General features: G+C 36.5%; 1 protein-coding gene across 1 annotated transcript in view; it reads right to left on the reverse strand.

The window, feature by feature from the left end:
- Positions 1 to 1,268: 1,268 nt before the first annotated feature.
- LOC142139094 (amine oxidase [flavin-containing] B-like) overlaps positions 1,269 to 20,819 on the reverse strand; it is a 57,577-nt gene continuing 38,026 nt past the window's right edge. The window contains exons 8-15 of the mRNA XM_075196387.1: positions 19,474 to 19,633; positions 13,035 to 13,131; positions 11,690 to 11,743; positions 10,228 to 10,285; positions 8,888 to 8,985; positions 5,649 to 5,760; positions 4,750 to 4,812; positions 1,269 to 3,837 (exon numbers count right to left, since the gene is read on the reverse strand). Coding sequence (XP_075052488.1) covers positions 3,667 to 3,837; positions 4,750 to 4,812; positions 5,649 to 5,760; positions 8,888 to 8,985; positions 10,228 to 10,285; positions 11,690 to 11,743; positions 13,035 to 13,131; positions 19,474 to 19,633 — 813 coding nt within the window. The 3' untranslated portion in view covers positions 1,269 to 3,666. The remainder of the gene's footprint in view (positions 3,838 to 4,749; positions 4,813 to 5,648; positions 5,761 to 8,887; positions 8,986 to 10,227; positions 10,286 to 11,689; positions 11,744 to 13,034; positions 13,132 to 19,473; positions 19,634 to 20,819) is intronic.

Genomic DNA, 20,819 nt, shown 5'->3' on the forward strand with positions numbered 1-20,819 from the left:
AAACATCAACAAGTTAAAACAGTAATACATGGAAAAAAAAAAAAAGGAACAAGGGCAAGAAATATAAAAAAAGACTAGGCTGGTACCAGCGAAATCCAGTGGTTAAAAAGTGTGGAGTCCACCCAATTTTGCTATTACCAGCAATAGGCTTTGCCAACCTGGGCTGGTGGCAATCCACAGTCATAATGCCAATCCACCCCCTGGCCAGAAGGGGCTGGAGATCGGGTCCACAAAAGAAATAAAAAGTTGGATCCCCCCCCTAGATTTTCTTGAGCCCCTGGGGTGGTGGGTGTGAGGTAATAATGATAATTTCAATGATAAAATCCATTTTGTCCCTGGTGCACTACATGTCTAAGCTGCTATTAAGTGTTTGGGCAAGCTGGTGCAAGCACCAGCATACCCATGGCTGCCTGGGCATGCTGGCACTTGGGGAACCACAAGTGCCAACATGTCCTGGCACCCAGGGCCTGCTGGGACCTATAGTGCACCAAGGAAAAATTAAAATAATTTTTACACTTGTGTCTGTTTTATTTAAATTGAAATACTCCACCCCCACCACAAACATACATTACCCTCATTTACCTTCTTTATTGCTCACCTATTGGCTCCTTATCTGTAATAAATCCAGGGATCCTTGGCTTGGAAAAATAAAAACCCTGACTAGCTCCTTAGAGCTCCCAGAGCAAATGAGATCTTACAGTGGTTCAGTTATATATATATATATATATATATATATATAACACATGGGGATTTCCCATGACTTGTACTCAAGTCCTCTTAGGAGCTAGTATTGCACCATGAATAAGGGTTTTTTATTTTGCAAAGCTAAGAATCCTTGATTTCATTACAGATGAAGACCTTGGATCTAGAAGAGCAATAAAGAGGGTGAAAGAAGGTAATGTGGCACTTGTGGTTTTGTAAGTGCTAGGCTGGCAAATCCTAGTGCTTGTAATAATAAAATCAGAGGGACCAGATACTTTTGTACCCCCGATTTTGCTAGTATCAGCCCATGCTGGCAGCACTAGGGTTGGTTAAGTTGTTTGGGGGTGTGGTATGCAGTTCTTTTTGTTTTTACATTTCTTGCCATTTTGAATGTCAACGTTACAACCCTGTCCACAATTTACATGTCGACATTATGACTGTCAACTTTTTATAATTAACCCAGATGAAGTAGGTGGCCTCATTAATAAAAAAAACAACTTGATTTTAAAAAAAAAAAGCATTTATTGTGGACTAAGATTTTTTAAAACATTTTACACAAACAAATACCTCCCAAAATAGAACTTTCTGAGGTACAATAATAGGTTATAAAATTAAGATTAACAATTACATTGTGTTTATATTTTGTTAAAAGTAACTAAAACTATAAGGAATTTAAAGTGTTACAAATTTTGCAAAATGATATTACTTTTCAGTTATAGTGATATATTGAAACTGGTTAGAAAAATGTATGTGAAATACAACTATCAACAATAAGTCATTTAAAATACGAAGACAGATAATTATTATTGGTCATGGTCCAGGTGCCCTGAGAGATCCTCATTCATATATTCTCTTATATGACTACCAAGTGTATCAAAACTTCCTGCAACCTATCCAAATTGTATAACATTCCTGGGTTGAATTTCTACTCATGTCTACCAACTGTTCATGGTCCTCAGTGTCATTAACCAATGTCATCCATTTACGAAAAGACAGATTTTCTTTGCTATCCATGTCCTTGATATGATAATCTTGGCAAGGATCAATAAGTTGAATACATATTGGACTACATATCTATTAATGTTTTTTTCAGTGTAATCTCTACTACTGTGCTGTGTATACGGTTCCACTACTGACAACCAGAATTTATGAACTTTAGAACATGTCCAGAGCAAATGACAAAATTAACCCTTATCATTATATTTGGGACAATCAGATCTATTTCTTTCCCCCATTTTAAGTATCTGAGGGATATAATATATACTCTGTAAAGTTTCAGCAAATTCATTTGTACATCCTTCAGAGGATATGGCACTAACAGTGCCCGCCAACATAAAGTCCCAGTTCTCATCTGTTAATGGGTCGAGGTCAAATTTCAGCCGTTGTGAGTCATTGGCTCATTTAAGTCGTAGGTATTTATAGAATAGGCAATTTGGTAACTCAAATTCTGCTTTTAACTGTTCAAACAATTTTTAGTTATCATATAAATGAATTGAGATATCTCCAAAACTTAACCAATTTTTGTCCTTCCTTAATTCAGCCAATTTAAAAAGACATCTACTGTTCAATAATGGTGAACCTGTTCAGCCCAAGAGTTTAAGTGCTCTGTTTCAAACTTCTATTGTTTGTTTAACAATCAGGGCAGTAGGCCTTGGCATTTTACCGACTATTAAAGTCAGTAAATGGGTATGTGTTGATTCAGTCTGCTCAAAGTGTGAGACACTGGCCCATTATTTCATATATGTAATTTGTGCAGCTAAATAATGTGGTTTCAATTTATGAAGTGCTTTAGCTCTACACAAAATACTGATTTTAATCCCTGATCTTCTTTCCCCTGCAACTAAAGAGGAGATATTTTATTGATCTTCTGAAATATTTTTTCAAAATATATATTGTGAAGTGTTGTAAAGCATATAGAAATGTAGGCGAAATGATCATCTTAATGAAGTTGACTCTACTTGACATAGTGAGGGGGATTTTTGTTTTTCACCTATCTGTATGAATTTTTGATTTGAGGTATTTGACAACTGGGTCAATGTTAAATGAGACAGAGTTTGACTTGTTATTTGTAATCCAGCTTCCTAGGTATTTAAACTGTTTGGTCCATTTTACGGATGTTGAAATCTTTGCATCATTGATAGATCGTGTCAAGTTGGAAATATATTTGATTTAGACCAGTTTATTATAATACCCGAAAACTGCCTGAAGTCATTAACTTGTAACAGGTTATTCAAGAAGACATCTGGTCCACCATTAAAAGTAAGATATCATTGGCATAAAGCATGATTTTGTCTTTACTGTTGCCTGTTGAAAGCCCTCGTATGCTTATATATAATCTAATTAAACAAGTGAGAAGTTCTCCAGCAAAGGAAAATAACGCAGGGGATATTGGGCAACCTTGTTGAGTGCCTCTGCCCAAGAGAAAAGGACTGGATATTTAACCTTTAATGTCTACTCTAGCATCAAGAGCTGGACATAATATTTTTGTTCATTGCATTAATATGGGACCTATGCCGAACGCACACAAATATATCTATTCAACAGACACAAAGGTCATGGCAGCATCAAAAGATACCACCATTGCCTCATCATCCATGTCATGTGACATCTGAAAGTGTGTGAACAAATGTCCCGCATTAATGAATGTGGATTTTCCAGGGATCAGGTTTGGGTGGAATCTCTGGATTAAAATGTTATTTAACTAATGGCCAATATTTTTGCCAGTATTTTAAATTCAGTTGCTAAAAAGGGAAACAGAACAGTAAGATTTAGGATACAGAATGTCCTAGCCATATTTTAGAATTACAATTATTAGTGCTTCTGACACAGAAGTGGGCAAATATACTACTGACCGAAGTTGAACAAAATTATCGAGGAGTTTAAGAATGAAAACATTAACAGATTTCTTAGTGTACCTCAATCAGAATTGACACTACACATTTTCTACCTGATAAGTTATGGGTTCTAATTACTAAAATATTTGCATTTAAAAGTTAAACAACCCTTTTTGAAGGCAAGAATTCCAACAGCAGCTGTTGTAAAGAAAGCAGTGTAGCCAAAGAATCTCAATAAGCCTTGAGTAGAGGGCAGATTTCTCTCCAAAAAAGTGGTTGTGATCGGAAGAGCTGGAACATCCTAGATGGAAACAAATTAGTTCATTGTTCATTTACTGAATACCAAGACAAGATTTTGAGAATGTTGGTTTCACAATGTGTACAATCTTGTATAATATCTGTAGCTTTAATGGAACAGTATGCTCATTGTTTTAACCAGACATCGTTCTTCCAGGCCAGAAAAACGTAAAACTTAATTCATTATGGATGTTGAAGACAAATTCCAGCTTCATATAAGTTGTGGATGGTCTAGTGAGAACTAGCACAATTAAAATTACAGTCACACATAGGCCTATGTTTTCTAAATTGTACAGGTTTTGTACAAGTATGAATGGTATGTACAGCCATGGAAAAGTACTGATCAGTGCAGTTCCATATTTTATTCATAATGTTATAATGACTTAGTGAATGACTTCTTCTGTAATTCGTTATCTTAATACTGTTCTATTTATTGCTTCCTTCCACCTTAACTTCCCACGCAACATATTTTACTAAATGTTCAAAACTGGGTTGTACACACTGTGCTATATTAGTGTTCAACACATGAACATGAAATAAAACCAGCATAGACATGCAAAAAATGTAGTTCAGTAGACAGAACTTAATGTAATAATTAATTATGTAATAGTAATCGTGTATTTACTAGTTTCATTTGCTATGTAGGGATTATGGAATTTTAATTTCCTTCAAGCAGGAGGACACAGATGAAAATATCTGCAGAGAAGGGACATGAAAGTAAACAACTCTGCCTATATTACATATGGGAAATGTAATCTTGGAACACCTTTTACGTACAAGTGCCATAAAAAGTCCTATATAATGCATTTTCCAAATACACTTCATTGTCCTGATTTTATTTGATTACTTTGTAATTTTGTTTGTCAATTTTATATCATAAACAATATGACAGATTCTTTAAAGTCATTAAACATACCGTAGATTCAGGCTCAGGTACCCATATCTGATCCTCCGAGATTAGTCCCATCTTACACATTATCTGTAATTACATAATAGAATAAAATATTAAAGTGAAATAAAGTAGTGTGCCAATATAATTAGCAATGTAACAATGTTTTCAGTGTACTAGACACAACTACAGAGTGCAAACTATAGCAGCATTGAGCACATTTATTAAAATTCATCTCTTTGTGGCAAAAGGTATAATTTAAGATAAATAATTTACATATAAATAATTTTAGGTGTACCTGCAAACCCGCACCATCCCACCCCCTCCTCACACACACACACAACAAATTAAGATGCATTATAAATCCTTTGATGCGAACACTCACTGTCAATCCAACTCTAGGGGTGGTACTCCCAATCCCATTAACTACAGAGCACAGTCCACTAAACAAACATCCTGCACTTCCCCTAGAATCTCCAAGAAACATTTACGCTACTTGAAATTCCCAAATTAATTCTGTGCTATGCACTTTATTCTAATATATAATTTAAATCAGAGAGCCACTCATAGTACCTGGAAACTCCAAGTAGCACACACATTACATGAAGGCTACAGAGGGAAGTACACCCCACCGCTGGTGGTGGCACACTGCTTATTGAGCACTAACTTCACAGCCTGTAAATCAAGGAGTGGGTTTGAATCCTGACCTACATGTCTGTTGCCTCCATTTGTCACGCAGTGAGCTTCTGCAACTAGAGTCCTAGGCTGGTGCCTTTAGCACCTTGCCAGGAGTCCAGCACTATTTTAGGGTCTATTCGTTTTTACAATAGCAAGCCTATATGTATGCTACTGACAGTACACAAAAAAATTAAAAATATACATATTCCAATATCCATACAATACACATAACAAGTTGTTCTCTTTACCTCTCTGGCTGCTCTTTCTCCAGCTTCTATAGCACCTTCCATATATCCACTCCATACTGTAGCTGTCTCTGTACCAGCAAAGTAAAGTTTTCCTACAGGCTGCCGAATCACACTGTAAGAATAAAAACTTATTTTGACATTTTTGGCTCTTCCAGATGTGACATTAACCGCAACTCAGGAGAGTTGAATCAAGATGTTACCGTTTTCTTGGCACAATATAGCAACAAATATAAATTCACTTACAAGTCCTAATCATTCTCCCCAATCATAATGTATAGCTGAACTGCAAAAATGTCAATGAAGCCAGGTGACATAAAGAAAGCAATTTCAAATCTATGTACCGGTCTATGGATTCATTGTTCTGTCCTTGTGAATAATTACTGCAGTGGTTTTGCAATGTGGGACTTTAAATAGGTAGCCACTGGGCTAAATAAGGCTAGAAGGTCTTCTGTTTTGTTGTCAACCTCTATGATACCTATAGCAACTAGAGATGTCCACAGACCCCCTTGTTCTGGTTGTGGTTTTAGATCCCAATCTTTTTCTAAAATCCCTATTTTTTTGCTAAAATCACATATTTTTGCTTTTTTTCTCCCTACATTTTTATTAACCTGAATAACACTAATTTCAAGTCATTTGCAATCAATTTTGACCACCTCACCTCAATATTAATTTTCATACACTTTTAAACAAAGACTGCAGCGACCAAGTTTGATGCTAAGCGACAGAGCAATGACACAAACACACGGCAGTTCATAGCACATCTAGTAAACATTGCCATACAGTGGCAGAAAAGAAAAGTGGTGCAAGGTAGAATTGTCCTTGGATCATGAAATCAGTTATTGTTCATTTGATCGCTCCACCCATTCCTTGGATAACTGTGGTAATTCTACAGCTAATACATGGCGACAAGCGCTCCAAAGTGGCATCCTCAATTTGTGTATCACCGGCTACACTTGGGCAGTTCATGCACACATCTGCAGAAATGCTGAAGGAGCCTTCTTTATGGGTACACCATCAGAATGGTCAGTATTGCACATAGCAATCGTGGATCGACTCTCCTCAGGGATTTGTGTCATTTCTGAATCTGAACATACATTTTCCTCTAATGACTTACTGTTTTCTTCCAGCTCGGCTATTGCATGTTAAAGTATTTGTACACCACTTTTGGAGTCCAAATGACAAGGTCTTGCTTGGTCATGACTGACTTTACAAGAAGATGCCTCAGTGGCAGTTGCTGAACTAGCACTCAGAGAAAGGCTAAGGCCTCATTCTTTCCTTGCCACTGCCTGTGTAAAATGGCATGTTGGCAATTTTATTTTTTTCTGCATATAACTTTACCTGGATTACAGGTCTTTTTTTCTTGACCAAGTTAAAAGGTAGTTTTTTTTACATTTTTGTTTGTCTGACTTAAAACACTATGCACTTTAACATAGCCTTTAGGAGATGACGTAGAGGGATTATTATCATCATGACTGGTGCCAGTAGGTGCTTGGTGCTCCTGGTCTTCTGTGTACTGCTGTGAATCCAATTTGATAACACAGTACAATGTGACTGCAGATTAAGAAAAGCCTGCCAGCCCTATTATTTCTATTTCAGCAATGACAATTAGCAATGGAGCTATATTGAAAGTCACTGGAAACTTTGAACACTGCTATCCCTCCTCTTTATTTTCTACCTATGATGCTGCCCAACTGTACTAGAGACTGCCAAGAACTGTGCTACTCCTTCGCCGTGAAGTGCGGTACTTATAGAATCCAAAACTCGCAAGATCCGAGAACCAAGATCAGATGACGCAACAATGATGTTTTGCCTTGTTTTCAATTCCGAGGGTGTGTGAAAGTGCTCGGTACTCGGATCTGCTAAGTTCGGCTGTGTTCGGTTCTCGGGGAACCGAGCCTGAACATCTCTAATAACAACTGGAGAAAGAAATAAGAAATTGGTATTGTAATGTTTAATATTGTGACTATATTAATTATTTTCTATGCTTATTTGTGAGTGTTATTAGCTTATATGAAATAATAACATTTAGGTTTAGTGTCCCTTTAATACTAATCTACCCAGGATTTTTGTACATTAAACATTGGGCCCATCAAAGATAAAAGTGAATAGCATAGGCACGCAATAGGTCAGCAGTGCTCTTTTTTGTTGGGCTGCATGCATTATTTGCAAAAAAATAAATAAATGGAAGCCTTTTTTGATGTACCCTACAGAGAATTCTCATGAAGACTGACATTCACATCAATGTCAGACAATGGAAGACCACACTGTTATATTTCAATAAGAACAAATTACATGGACAGTGAAGACATCTGAAATTGAATTAGGGCAATTATTTAAAATATGCTTTGTTGTGCATGCTTGATCTGCACTCATCCAGATATTCAATCAAAACATGTACACTGTTCTATTAAAGCTTAAAATCAGTAACATTTGTTCCAAATGCTGTGCAATTATGCTTTGTGATTGTGAAGTGTTTTTTTAGTGTTTCTCTTTATTAGACAATATACGACTTTGTCTGACCAGCATAGATTTAAAACTGCTTATAGAAGCAATAGCTCCTTACTGACCAGACAGCTATGGACTACCATTTCTCGCCCAGCCTATCGTGTCATATTAATATCCCTTTGCTATTGGAGGTGATTGCATTTGGACCGTCAATCACTGGAGTGTGGGCAAGATTCTTTGCCAGGGCTTGCATATATAATTATAAGATGAAATATACACTTCCATTATGATTAGCTTTATCAAATCAAAGCACCCAAAGAAACGTACTGAATCCAAGCAGGCAAATTGTTCCTGTATGCTTGTTGAAAGATAAAATAACTTTAGTTGTGTTGTGTAACTAGCAAAGAAGGTGGTGAAAATAAGACATATAAGACAACAGGTGCTATACTTTATGTAAGTCTATTAACAGATGGCAATGCCCAGATGGATATTTTAAAATGATGAGTGGGTCTGTCTACACAGACAGATGGTATGCGCACAGGCACATTAAAATATCTTAACATATGTAAAGATAATAAAGATAACATATGTATAATATACATTCAGTAATAACAGTATCACAGACTAATTTTTTATTTCAGTAACTCTGTTAGGAAGACTGGGTGGAAATTGAAACCCACACATATCATTCACTGCAGAGTGAGATTATCGTTTATCAGATGACACGTTACAAAATGTTGAATGTATGTTCACTGTAGATTGTTTACATTATCAGTCTCTCTGTATATACATACCTTCCAAATTGAGTCATAATTCCTGGAGGAAAATATGCTGTGTAACAGCCACCAGAGTACTGTTCTTTACACCAGTCCTTCTCTTCATAATGCACCGGCTATTAAACAACGATTCATAAGTGTTAAAATAAAAGCAACTAAAGTATTTTGGACTTTCTTTTCTCAATATTGGCAGAATAATACAATATTTACAGGTAAACATTTACAATACAGAAGAAGGACAATAAAGAAATTAGCAAGGGATCAGTTTCAATTGTGGTAAAGAAATTGCAAATTATATGGCAAGGATACAGTTTTTGATTTAAATAACACTTAAAGAATGAGAGGTTGGGCAGAGGTAACATTTATTTTAGGATTTAGTTCTCTTTAACACAAGTTGTTTAACATCGTGTGTTTCACCAATAAGGAAAAACACAAGAAAAAAACATTTAAAATCATCATCTATTTATTTATATAGCGCAACTAATTGCGTGAGTTATTTACAAAGAATTCACTCACATCAGTCCCAATTAACCTACTAGTATGTTTTTGGAGTGTGAGAGCACCCAAAGGAAACTCACGCAAACACGGGGAGAACATATAAACTCCTCACAGATAAGGCCATGGTCGGGAATTGAACTCATGACCCCAGTGCTGTGAGGCAGAAGTGCTTACCACTAAGCCACTCTAAAATGAGCAATAATCACCTACGTTATTATGTTGCCATTTAATTAATACCTATGGAATGACAGATGGATCAGAATGGTTATAATGTTACACACAGGGGGCTTGATTCATTAAGGAGGGTAACTGGTAATTCTGTACAATCTGGTTTTAAAGGAAATACGTTCTTCTACTTAATGTATAAAGAACAATCTGAGCCAACGTTCACAGACAGTAAAAAAATATTACTTGACTAGTGCAAGCTGGTTTATTGATGAGTCACTTTTTAATCAGACAGGGTTCTCTCTACCTATAGTTCCTTGTCTGACTCCTGTCCTTCGTACGTCCTGTCACGTCTTTTGCTGCACTCTGTGTGAGTCCCCATAGCACTACTCACACTCATCTGAGCTACTGTCATGTATTACCTCATCTATTTGTTACTTGCTTCTGTATCTGGCGCTACGGAATCTGTGGCGCCTTATAAATAAATAAATAAATAAATAATAATAATAATCATGACTAAGCATTTTAATGCTACAATAATATAAGCTAGCAATGGCCATATACAGAGCACAAATGGTAGACTTGCTATGATCTGATTACAAAAGTGTTGATATAGCGGTTTTGTTTTTTGCTTTGATAACTGACACTTTACTAAACTGTAATTTAAAGTTGCTAAATATTACCCAATTACTTACATGTAATGCTTTTTCACTTCCCATGACTTTGGCATAGTATTCGCATATTGCTCTTTTTCTGGAGAGTAAACATTGGACAGTATATAACATCAATTAAATTTATTTGCACATAACCTACTTCAATGTATATTTAAAACATTTAATGTTGTGGGAATGGAAATCAAACATTAACACTTAGTATGAAATAATTTAAGAAATGATGTATACTTGCATGTAAATAGCTGTACAACTGTACAGCACATAGAGGCCCTGATTCATTAAGGAAAGTAAAGCAAAAAAAATGTGTAACTTTGCACCTTGTTGCATTGGAGGGGGAGATAAATTTAAAATATGATGGTAGATTTTTTTGTTTGGGTAGATCAACTTTACATTTCAGGGTAAAAATAAAGCTAGCAAGTGTTTGTGTGCTACATGAAAAAACAGCTAGTATTTTATCTTATGTGTAAAATAAACTAATTTGCACCCCTTGCATCGTGATGTGGTTTTGTGCAGCAGAAAACTTATTCTTTTTTTTTTCCTTAATGAATCAAGTCCAGAGCGTTTCACAAATTATTCAGTATGAGAAGTGAAAAATAAATGCCTTGCTGCCATAAAAAAATACTTCTTCAATAACAACTAAACATTACCAAATCCACACATTGGTAAAATATTATATCAAAGAATATATTAAAATAAATATGATAAAATGACACAAACATACAAAAATGTTATTAAAAATAAAAGAGGCCACTTGCAGCAGCAATTCATAAAAAACCTATATACAGACTTTACAAGAAAGGTTATAAATATACCATTCTTATTCATTAAAGAGAAATGTCTAATTAATGTAGTTTTCCAGATTAAATTACAAGCAAACGGCATTGCCTTCCTGAAATGTATATACTAGTTGAGCTTTTAGTGATTATTGTGTGGTCTAAAGTAAGTTGTTTCACATTTCTATTGCATAAAACATTAGCTAACAGAGATAAACAGAGTTGTTCATCTCCTCATTGATTCTTCCACTCAAATTATTCGGTATGTTGAAAAAAGCAACAATGTAGGGCTCATTTATAAACTGCAATTATGGACCCACATTGCTTACTTGAGCTTATGTGCCCATAAGTCTGCAAAGTGTGTTTCAAGGAGCGTGCCGCTGTCCCCTACTTGGAACTGATCTCGTATAATGAGGATGTACCTTACATTAAATAGGTAGACACAGTTAAACAAGCTGTAAAAGGTGGACATTTGCACAAGTGGAATACAAACATCCCATTCCACTATGTTTACAGTGTGAAGAGAAACTGTTCAAATATAAAGACTTGCGAGGACCAACTATCTGTCTATGCTCAAAGATTCCATAATAGGGGATATACTAGTCTTAGACCCTTATTTATAAGGCCCTGAATAGGACTAGAGCTACAGATAGGACTAAATTATTGACATATAGAGATAAGTCTAAGGATATATAATAAGACCAAAATACCTTTCTTCCTTGCTCAAATTTGCCATTAAAGATGCTTTCCTGGACAAAATGAATCTATAGGAAAAACAGAATGCATTCAACAAAATATTTACCACTGCATGAAACCTAAAGCAGCAGTTTTACAGGCATAAATTCATGAAAATAAAATAGTCCAAAAAAAAAATCGAATGTATGGGACACAGAGTACAGTAACAACAAAACTACAAAATAAACACAAAACAGTGCAAATAACCAGACACATATAGGCAACAATTCACAGAGATCTAGAGAACGGATTTAGAGTATATTCTGAAGACCAATAATTAAGGTAATAATTTTCTATGGCTCCTATATTACAAAGAGAGTCACATTTAGAACAGCCATATTAATCTAAATGGAAACAAACAGAATCTCTCAGTAATTAGGTGCTACCAGCGACAACAACTAATCAAAAGTGTTTATAAAGTATTAATAAATGCAGAAATCTTTGGCCATTTGCCACTTTCAAGGTGTTCCCCAATAGAATCTTGCTACCGTTACAAATAATAGTACATACATGAGTCAAATATAGAAGATTTTTCAACTGAGAGCAGGTCCTTCCAATTCCTGCTAGATATTTTGGGGTATAACTTGGTAGGTTTTGCTCTCAATTTTAAAATACATTTATATATGTGACCCACTATGGTTACTTTCATTGTTTAGAATGGCAAAAAACACAAAAGTTTTATTATGCAAATGGATTTAATGTATCCTTTTCAAGCACATGTTCCTATCTATATATTGATCGAGCAATTTGCATACCATTATTTCTGTAGCTCTATTAATCTACTAAAGCCAGGATTTGTGCGATTTAATACTAGCGCAGCAGAATTCTATTAACAAGCATTATGGAAATTAACAATTAAATTACTATCCTTTCAGATGGGTGTACAGTGACAGTAAGTCACCATGGAAAACCATACAGACTGTCAATGCCATTATATGCTTCGTAAATGTTAAAATATAGTTGCCTAATGCCACAATATAGCTACAAAAACCACCATAATGCTTAACCTTCCATCACATTGCCTCAAATGCAACCAAACTGCCTTATACACTGCAGAGTGTTCTTCCCCACTGACACATCATCATTTTTATAAAGTGCCACAAAAATCCAAAGTGTTATACATCATAAAAAAAAAATACAAAATCACACATAAAACAGAACAACAACAACTACAAGGTTGACAAAAGGAGGTGCAAATGTGAGACAGAGGATGTAGGATTTTAGGCACGTGTGTATATATAGGCTTACTTTAATAAAATGTGAAAAGGTGAGAATTTGTATATTCATTATTTAATTTATTTTATTATTATTATGCATTACCCTATGATGCAAGGTGCAGACCCATCAGGTTTAGTGTCATCCAAAGTGAATCCAATTGGTGTTTCAGCTTCTTCAATCATCATACATCCACAGAAACCTTAATAGATGTAGCAATATAGGAGAGTATATATTAACAAATGAAACATATGCCTGTATGACTTATAAAGCAGATGTGTCTGTTCTGCTTAGAATAATACACTTTCCACTAACAGAAACATTTTTGGTAGTTAGTTGACATAAGGTTTTAGATGGCTAAAATGAATAAATAAGAAATTGCAGTATGGCAGATGCCCTTTAATAGGAATCTTGAAAGAATAAGAGTGATGCAAACGCCAAATGTAATAAGCCTTCTCTAGGAATTGAATCAACAAATATGGTCATATTTGTTAAGGACTCGGCACCACAGGGTTGACAGGAAACCTGGACTAGAAACAAAATAAATATAATAATAATAATAATAATAATAATAATAATAATAATAATAATAATAATAATATCCACAGGCTAAACACAGGGCAAGCAGAAAACCATAAACAAATAGTAAGGGATCAGAACCACATCTACCTTCACTGAAAACATAGGGTTGGGGAGAGTTGTAAAACTCTAGCAAGGAAGATTTGTATTTGCATATGGAAATTGTTGAGGGGCTTTAAAAGTTTCTGTAGCTGGATCACATAGAAATAGCTTGTCGTAGAAATATATTTCAAGTAATGGCACAGTGTGGTGCTGTATTTCATTGCAAAATGTACTTATTTTTAATAGTGTATTGTATTTTTGTATTAGAGATGGAGCCATATGCCATGGTCGAAGAAAAGAGGATTTTTGTACTTACGTTATACCCCTTTCTCGGATTCCATCTGGGGGACACTGCTACCATGGGGTTGTATGAGGGCACATGGAGTTGGCACTTAAATAGTTAAACTGTTAATGTAACTGTTGACAAAAGCTCCTCCCCTCTGCAACCCTTGAAGCTCCTCAGTGTAATTAAAAAGCCCCAAAGAAGGGAAACAGAATAGCATGCAACCAACAAAAGCAACAGAAGAGTGAAGGGCGGGAATGCAGTGTCCCCCAGATGGAATCAGAGAAAAGGATTTAGCGTAAGTACAAAAATCCTCTTTTCTTTCATCCAATCGGGGGGACACTGCTACTATGGGTACATTCTAAAGTAGCCCTTTGAGGGAGGGAAAGCTCTGTCAATCTGTCCTGCAAAACTTTGTGGCCAAAACTTGCGTCATGAGACACAAAAACATGAAAACGGTAAAAACAGGTAAAGTGTGGACAGAGAACCTGATTGGCGCAAGGCAGAGTTAATCTGCCAATGCATCGTTGTGTGCAGGCCAAGAGGTTCTCCATAGAACTGAGGAAATACATGGCAACACGATAAAGTACAGGCTGATCAGAACTGATATAAGCCTGCCTGATGGGGAACATTATCCACCTAGCAGCAGTTTGTTTTGTAGGCAGCCAGTCACTGTTGTGAGGATCATACAAGAAAAGGGAATCCGACCTCCACATAGTGGACATCCTGTCCACAAACATTCTTAGAGCATGGACCACATCCAATGACGTTAAGGATCCTTTATCTGAAGAGGCAATCACCTCCAGAAGACTGGGAACACAATCGCTTGATTAAGATGAAAACCAAACCACTTTTGGTTGGAAGGAAGGTATCTTGCAAAATACAGCCCTGTCAGTATGGAATACCAAATAAGTTGAACAACAAGAGAGCCCAAAGTCCATAAACTCTCACTGCAGATGAGATGTAGAAGTCGTCACCCTTTACCAACTGTCATGCGCATTAAGTCCGCATAACAGGTTCGACATGGCCAATCGGGTGCAATCAGGATCACTGAAACTCCGCAGTGTCTGATGTCATGTCATGTTCATGACATCCACCATGCACGCCAAAGGGTCTCTGGTCCTGAGCAGAACCTGGGCAGCTAGCGCTTTCATAGAGATGCCATGAGGGCCACATCAGAAGGTTCCCACTTCTGGACCAACCGTTGAAACACCTCCGTGAGTAGAGACCACTCCCCTAGCAACACTGTGTGAGAGTTTGCAAAATAAAAATGACATATCCATATAAGTATTCATTATGTTATAGCTTTAAAAGAAATTAGTAGATATTGTACTCAGAATGAGAAAAGAAAAATATTGAAGCCTTGAAAAAATGTTACAATAAGATGTTCTCAGAGAACATGGACAAGCCAAGGATGGACAGCTGAATGTTCTATGAAAAGTAACATTAAAACTGGTGGCAGAATGCCTGAGAAGATAAAAACATAAGAAAGATTTGTTTAAAACTTACAAATTGCACAATACGCATAATGTATCATTAGCTTGTTGTTTTCATATTTTACTGTTTTCTAATTGGTTGTTACGCTTCTATACCCCTAAAAAATGTTATGTATAATTATATGATTTATTTCTGGAGTAAAGTAGTTTCAGTTTGGAAACCAGACACTTGTGTGGTCTCTTATTCTGTGCTCCGATCGATCGTTCCTATAGATATTTGACAAACTGCTGACTGACTTATTCAATTACAGGTGGTTATTCTGCCAATATAGGTAAAGAACCGCAACAACGGTGCGTCTGCTTGGGTAATCGGCCTCCCAATTATCTACACCCAGGATAAATATATATTGCAGAATTTGCCGGGACATACATTTCCACCCAGAACAATATTTGGGGAGTCTCCTTTATCCGGCTCCAACATTCCTGTGACTATTATCCAGGACAAATAGGACAAAGGACCTGCCCACCATCAAGTGTCCCACCTCCAACCAAGGGAAGGGCGCATTCTGGGAGACAACTGGAGCATCTGAGAGGCCAGCCAAAGATGGGATCCCAACTAGTTGAACAAGAGGTCCCACTGAACTATGCGAGAGTGGAACCGTACGGAAACATTTAGAAGGTGGAGACCATCTCACCTATTAGTTTCATACATAGTAGGATGTAGACCTGAAGAAAATGCACCTTGTTGATTGGTAGAAACACCCTCTACAGTCTGGTGTCCAGTATAAAGCCACATTTGCAAATGTATGTTTGGGCCATATATATGTGTTTGCTTGTTCCTTTTAGGATAACCCCACCCTTTCATGCACATGCTATAGCCTATAAATTGATTTGAGCAACTTCCATTTCTTTATTTGTCTGAGAGGCATGTTGGTGTCAGTAGCTGAGGTGGAGTGCTGACATTGGATTGCTATTTGGAGGCTTCTGGGATGCCTCTTTGGTAAGTTAGCTCTCAATTTAAAAACACATATGTATGGCCCAAATATATGGGACTCTCATTGTTTAGAGTTCGGACCACCCTATTAGCAAAAGCACCGTGGAGTGGTGGGTGGCTTCAACATACATTTGCAAATGTGTGCAACAAAGACTTTTGCATTTTTATCTACAGTAGAAATAGCAGATCTGTTGCTGGCTATAGCAGTGTGCTGGGGGATCTATCTGTGTTTGTTCCTTTTAGGACAGACTTCCCCTTCACAATAAAGAAGAAGCTCCAGTATAAATATAAATGCAGCTAAATATATATATATATATATATATATATATATATATATATATATATAGCTATGTGTTTACATAAACACACATACATATCTCCTAATTCTACAGGGATGAACCCAATAGTTGTACTCCCCAACACAATTTGTGTTAATATACATAATGGAAAAATCTTCACAATAGAAAGAATCTCAACAGTAAGACTATCTATGTGAAGGAACTACTAAAAGTATGTAAATATTCTACAAATATCTATTTGTACAGATATGTGTAAGATAAAACTGATGTAAGGTCTCATCCCTCCGGAACCTGGTCAAGGGCAGAGGTTTTTTTTGGTTTTTTTTTAAAGCAGTGTCTGAGGTAAAACTGCTCAGGAGGTTCTTCAACTGTCTCCAACTGTCACTTTTCCTGCACTGGCTCCAATGAAGCACCAATCTGTGTAGGGAGAGCCGTCTTATATGAACATGACATGCTCCGCCTCAGGTTTTAACAACTATATGTGTATAACAGTACTTGTATCTGTCAAGTAAAATTTATGTGTGATTTAAAAGGAAAACAGACAGGCCATAAACAAACAATCATACCACAGAGATAACAGATAGTAGAATCACTGTTATTAGACCCTGGCTAATGCCTCAAAACAGTATGGAAATTAATATCTGGACAATAAAATTAATGTCTCAGAATAATTTAACTGAACACTCATGTAAAATACTGTCTCCATTAATTTTGGTGCCTTCCAGAATAAAACTCTAAACATCATTGCTTGAAGATTTTGCCTGAGGCCTATTAACTGCTGTATCCTGTGACCAACTGATAAAAGCTTACACTCTAATCCATTCCCCGGCTCTCCTGCATACAACCCAGTGTCTATGTTAATGCCCTGCCCACTACCCAGCAGTCCTGATCCATAGTAAGCGGTCAGGATGTACTAGCCAGTCCACAGCAAAGAGGAACTGTAGCAGCTTTACCAGCTACTCAGAAGAAAGTGGTTCTAGATACCATTGAAGGCGACTAGTGGTGGCAGCCGAATCCTCCTGCAATTATTGCACCTTTGGCAATCGTTGTCGGCGAGTGCCTGGTGGCAAGGTGACACCAGTAGGAGTGGTCAGTAATAATCGGTTACCGACGCTGAGAGAAACCCTGATAAACTATGCAGAAAGAACATTCATTCGTTCTTCTTGTCCCCAAAACACGGGTGGCGAAATAAGCCCATCTGGTCACAGTTTCTCTAGCCTTATTTACTTTCTTAGTGACGGTATCTATGAAACGCAAAAGAGAGGTTGGGTAAAATAGCTGTTTCAAAGTTGTGGTTTGGTTGATTACTGGGTAGCATAGAGATGTGTCTCTATAGTATCAGTAGTAAATGTTAGCGTCACAATATCCTATTTGTACACAAGTGTCATACATATATACATACATACATACATACATACATACATACATACATACAAGAGAGGTGTCTTGACAGTTATTATTAAAAGCCACATTTCAATATTAAAAATAATTAACTACAAATGAAATTAAAATACAAATAAAAATATAAACATTAGTTACTTTATCTTTTAAAAAGCCAACGTCAATCTTCTTTTCTGCCATAGGCCAAATTAAGTAAGCAATTATTAATGCAAATAGACGGCTGCAACATATAATATAGCCACGTTGCTAATGATTTAAGTGCAGCTGAAGGGGTCAATACAGGATCAGCCAATATTGAGAAGATTATTATGACTCTCAGTAGCATTATCTTATATATTTGCAAGAGTTAAACCTATTGATAGATGTATCTGCATATGTGTCAATGTGTAATTGAGTCACAGTTATCTGGACGCGCCCTTACTGTACTCGACCTATGCTTGCCCACCTCTAAAATTATGTCTCTCCAAGTGTAAGTAGATGCAAGTCAAATGTACACAAAAAAAAACTATATAAGGACGTATGAGTACATATGCAGTCCGAAAATTTGTATCTTATGAAAATTAAACTACATCCAACTTTTAATGACCTACAAAATATTACCATGTAAACAGTGATTTCATAGATGAGAAATGCTTGATTGTACTGTTGGCACTGTACCGCTGTATACACACAGAACTGCTGCAGCGTCCGTGGTTCCATTTTTCTAATTCCCTTTCAGCACTTGCTAAGTAGTGATCAGATATAAATAAAGGCAAGAAGGGCTAGTTGTACATTACATGGAACTACATATAGAATGTAGGAACTGGTGTTCTTATAGGAAGTTACAAACAAATGCAAGTAAGCAATAACTGCATTAAACAGGAAAGTTTAAATAGAAAGAGAGCTACAGTAATTGAAAGGAGTAAAAGAAGACTCAGTATAATTCAGGGAGAGCTCCAAACTTGATTGATACCTGCCTACTACGGTTTAAATTTGAGAGAGCCAGAAATGAGACTAAATACTAACTGTATGTACTAGCTGCATGGGACAACAGATTTTGGTGAAAACATAACACTGTAGAATGTTCAGAAGAATGAGGCATGAGTATATTTGTAGCTTAATTCCTTGCAGTGAGTTTCCTGTACTATATTGCATACATGGGCATTCAGAAAACAAAGTCCATTAAAGCAGAGTTAATTTGATCTTGCTTCAGGTAAGCTTTGAGATGATTTTATACAACACGTCTCAAAGTTGTGCAGCAGCATAGTATACCATGTACTCTACATAGTGCTTTAACAGAACAGTATACTTTACAAAATTTGAATGATTATGAATGCTGCAGGTAATTGAAAGTTAATACTTGACAGTAAGCCTTGGTTAATTTTTCTGATTATTTTTTTTTTTACTACATATTGAAAGTGGACATCAAACACACTTTCAAACCCTAATTTCATTGCTCATGTATGAGCCTTTAGGGTGCTTCTGACATAATGATGTAATCAATTAGTAATGATTACAGTATATCACTTACCCATTTTCCTCCAAAAGGCTTCCTTGTAATACATCATGCACTTGATAACAGATCCCATTGGAAGACGATGTATTAGCTGGTTTCTGATTGGTGGCAGGTCTGGATTAAAGTGGATCTTTGTAGACAGTACTGGTGGTATAGCACTGATCACATACTTGCTCTGAAAGTACAAAGTTCATTTATTTAACACAAACCCATTCAGACTCATCAAAAAGATCCTTAAGTAAAAACAGCACACCTATCCATTTAGCTCTTGTTGTAAAACAGTATATCACATCAAACACATGTGATTGTGAACTACTTAACACAAATCTGAAAGCGCACACACACTCATATCAAAAGGGTTGGTCTTATTTTTCATACCTAAAAATATTTTATCATTAATTAACCTGGAGCCTTATATTTTTTTTTTTTGCATCAATATTTTTATTCAACTTTTTCAAAGGTATATGGGGTACAGAAAAAAAAGAAAGGGGAAGAGAAAATACAAACAAAGGGAAACACATAGGGAATCCCCACGCAGGGGGAAAGGAGTCACTCAATTAAAATAAGGCACACAATATCAGCACATTTAAAGATAAAAAGATACAGCAAGACATATCAGCCTTCATTTTGACCATCCGGAGATGTCTCCACCATGGGAGGGGTACCAGGGGATAAGAGCTGATCAGTGGGCTGGGGAGATTCTATAAGGGTCGCTGGAGAATGAGCTGCTGGGAAATCGGGAGTATCTTGAAGAGCCCCGGGGCCATCTGTGATGTATTCATGCCACCTGAACCATCTCATGATAGGAGCTGATGCAGATGAGGCCCAACTCAGGAACACTGTGCTGGAAAACGCTCCAATGGGTCCGCAGGTGTGTTGTCCCCACTTAAACCGAGTGACAGGGTCTCATTTAGGGCAGGTAGCTCCAGATGTAGGTGGATTTTGGAGCTAAGAAGGGAGAGCTTGCAAAATCTCTGTCTACACAGAATGGCATCCAAACCACACCCCCCCTGGAGCCTTATATTGATAGATTACACAAAGGGGTACATTTACTAAACTGCGGGTTTGAAAAAGTGGAAACGTTGCCTACAGCAACTAGATTCTAGTTGTCATTTTGTAGAATGTAATAAATAAATGATAACTAGAATCTGATTGGTTGCTATAGGCAACATCTCCACTTTTTCAAACCCGCAGTTTAGTAAGTATACCCCAAACTGTGTTGGCATCATTGTCCACTATAAGAGCATATTAAATCAGAGGTAACTGAAATTAAACTCTGTATTTTCTCTTGTTGAAATAGATACAAATAAATACATGGTTTAATATGATGTGCATTAGTAGAAAAATTACTCATACAATTT

The sequence above is a fragment of the Mixophyes fleayi genome, chromosome 2 (assembly GCF_038048845.1).
Source record: "Mixophyes fleayi isolate aMixFle1 chromosome 2, aMixFle1.hap1, whole genome shotgun sequence".
Lineage (NCBI taxonomy): Eukaryota > Metazoa > Chordata > Amphibia > Anura > Limnodynastidae > Mixophyes > Mixophyes fleayi.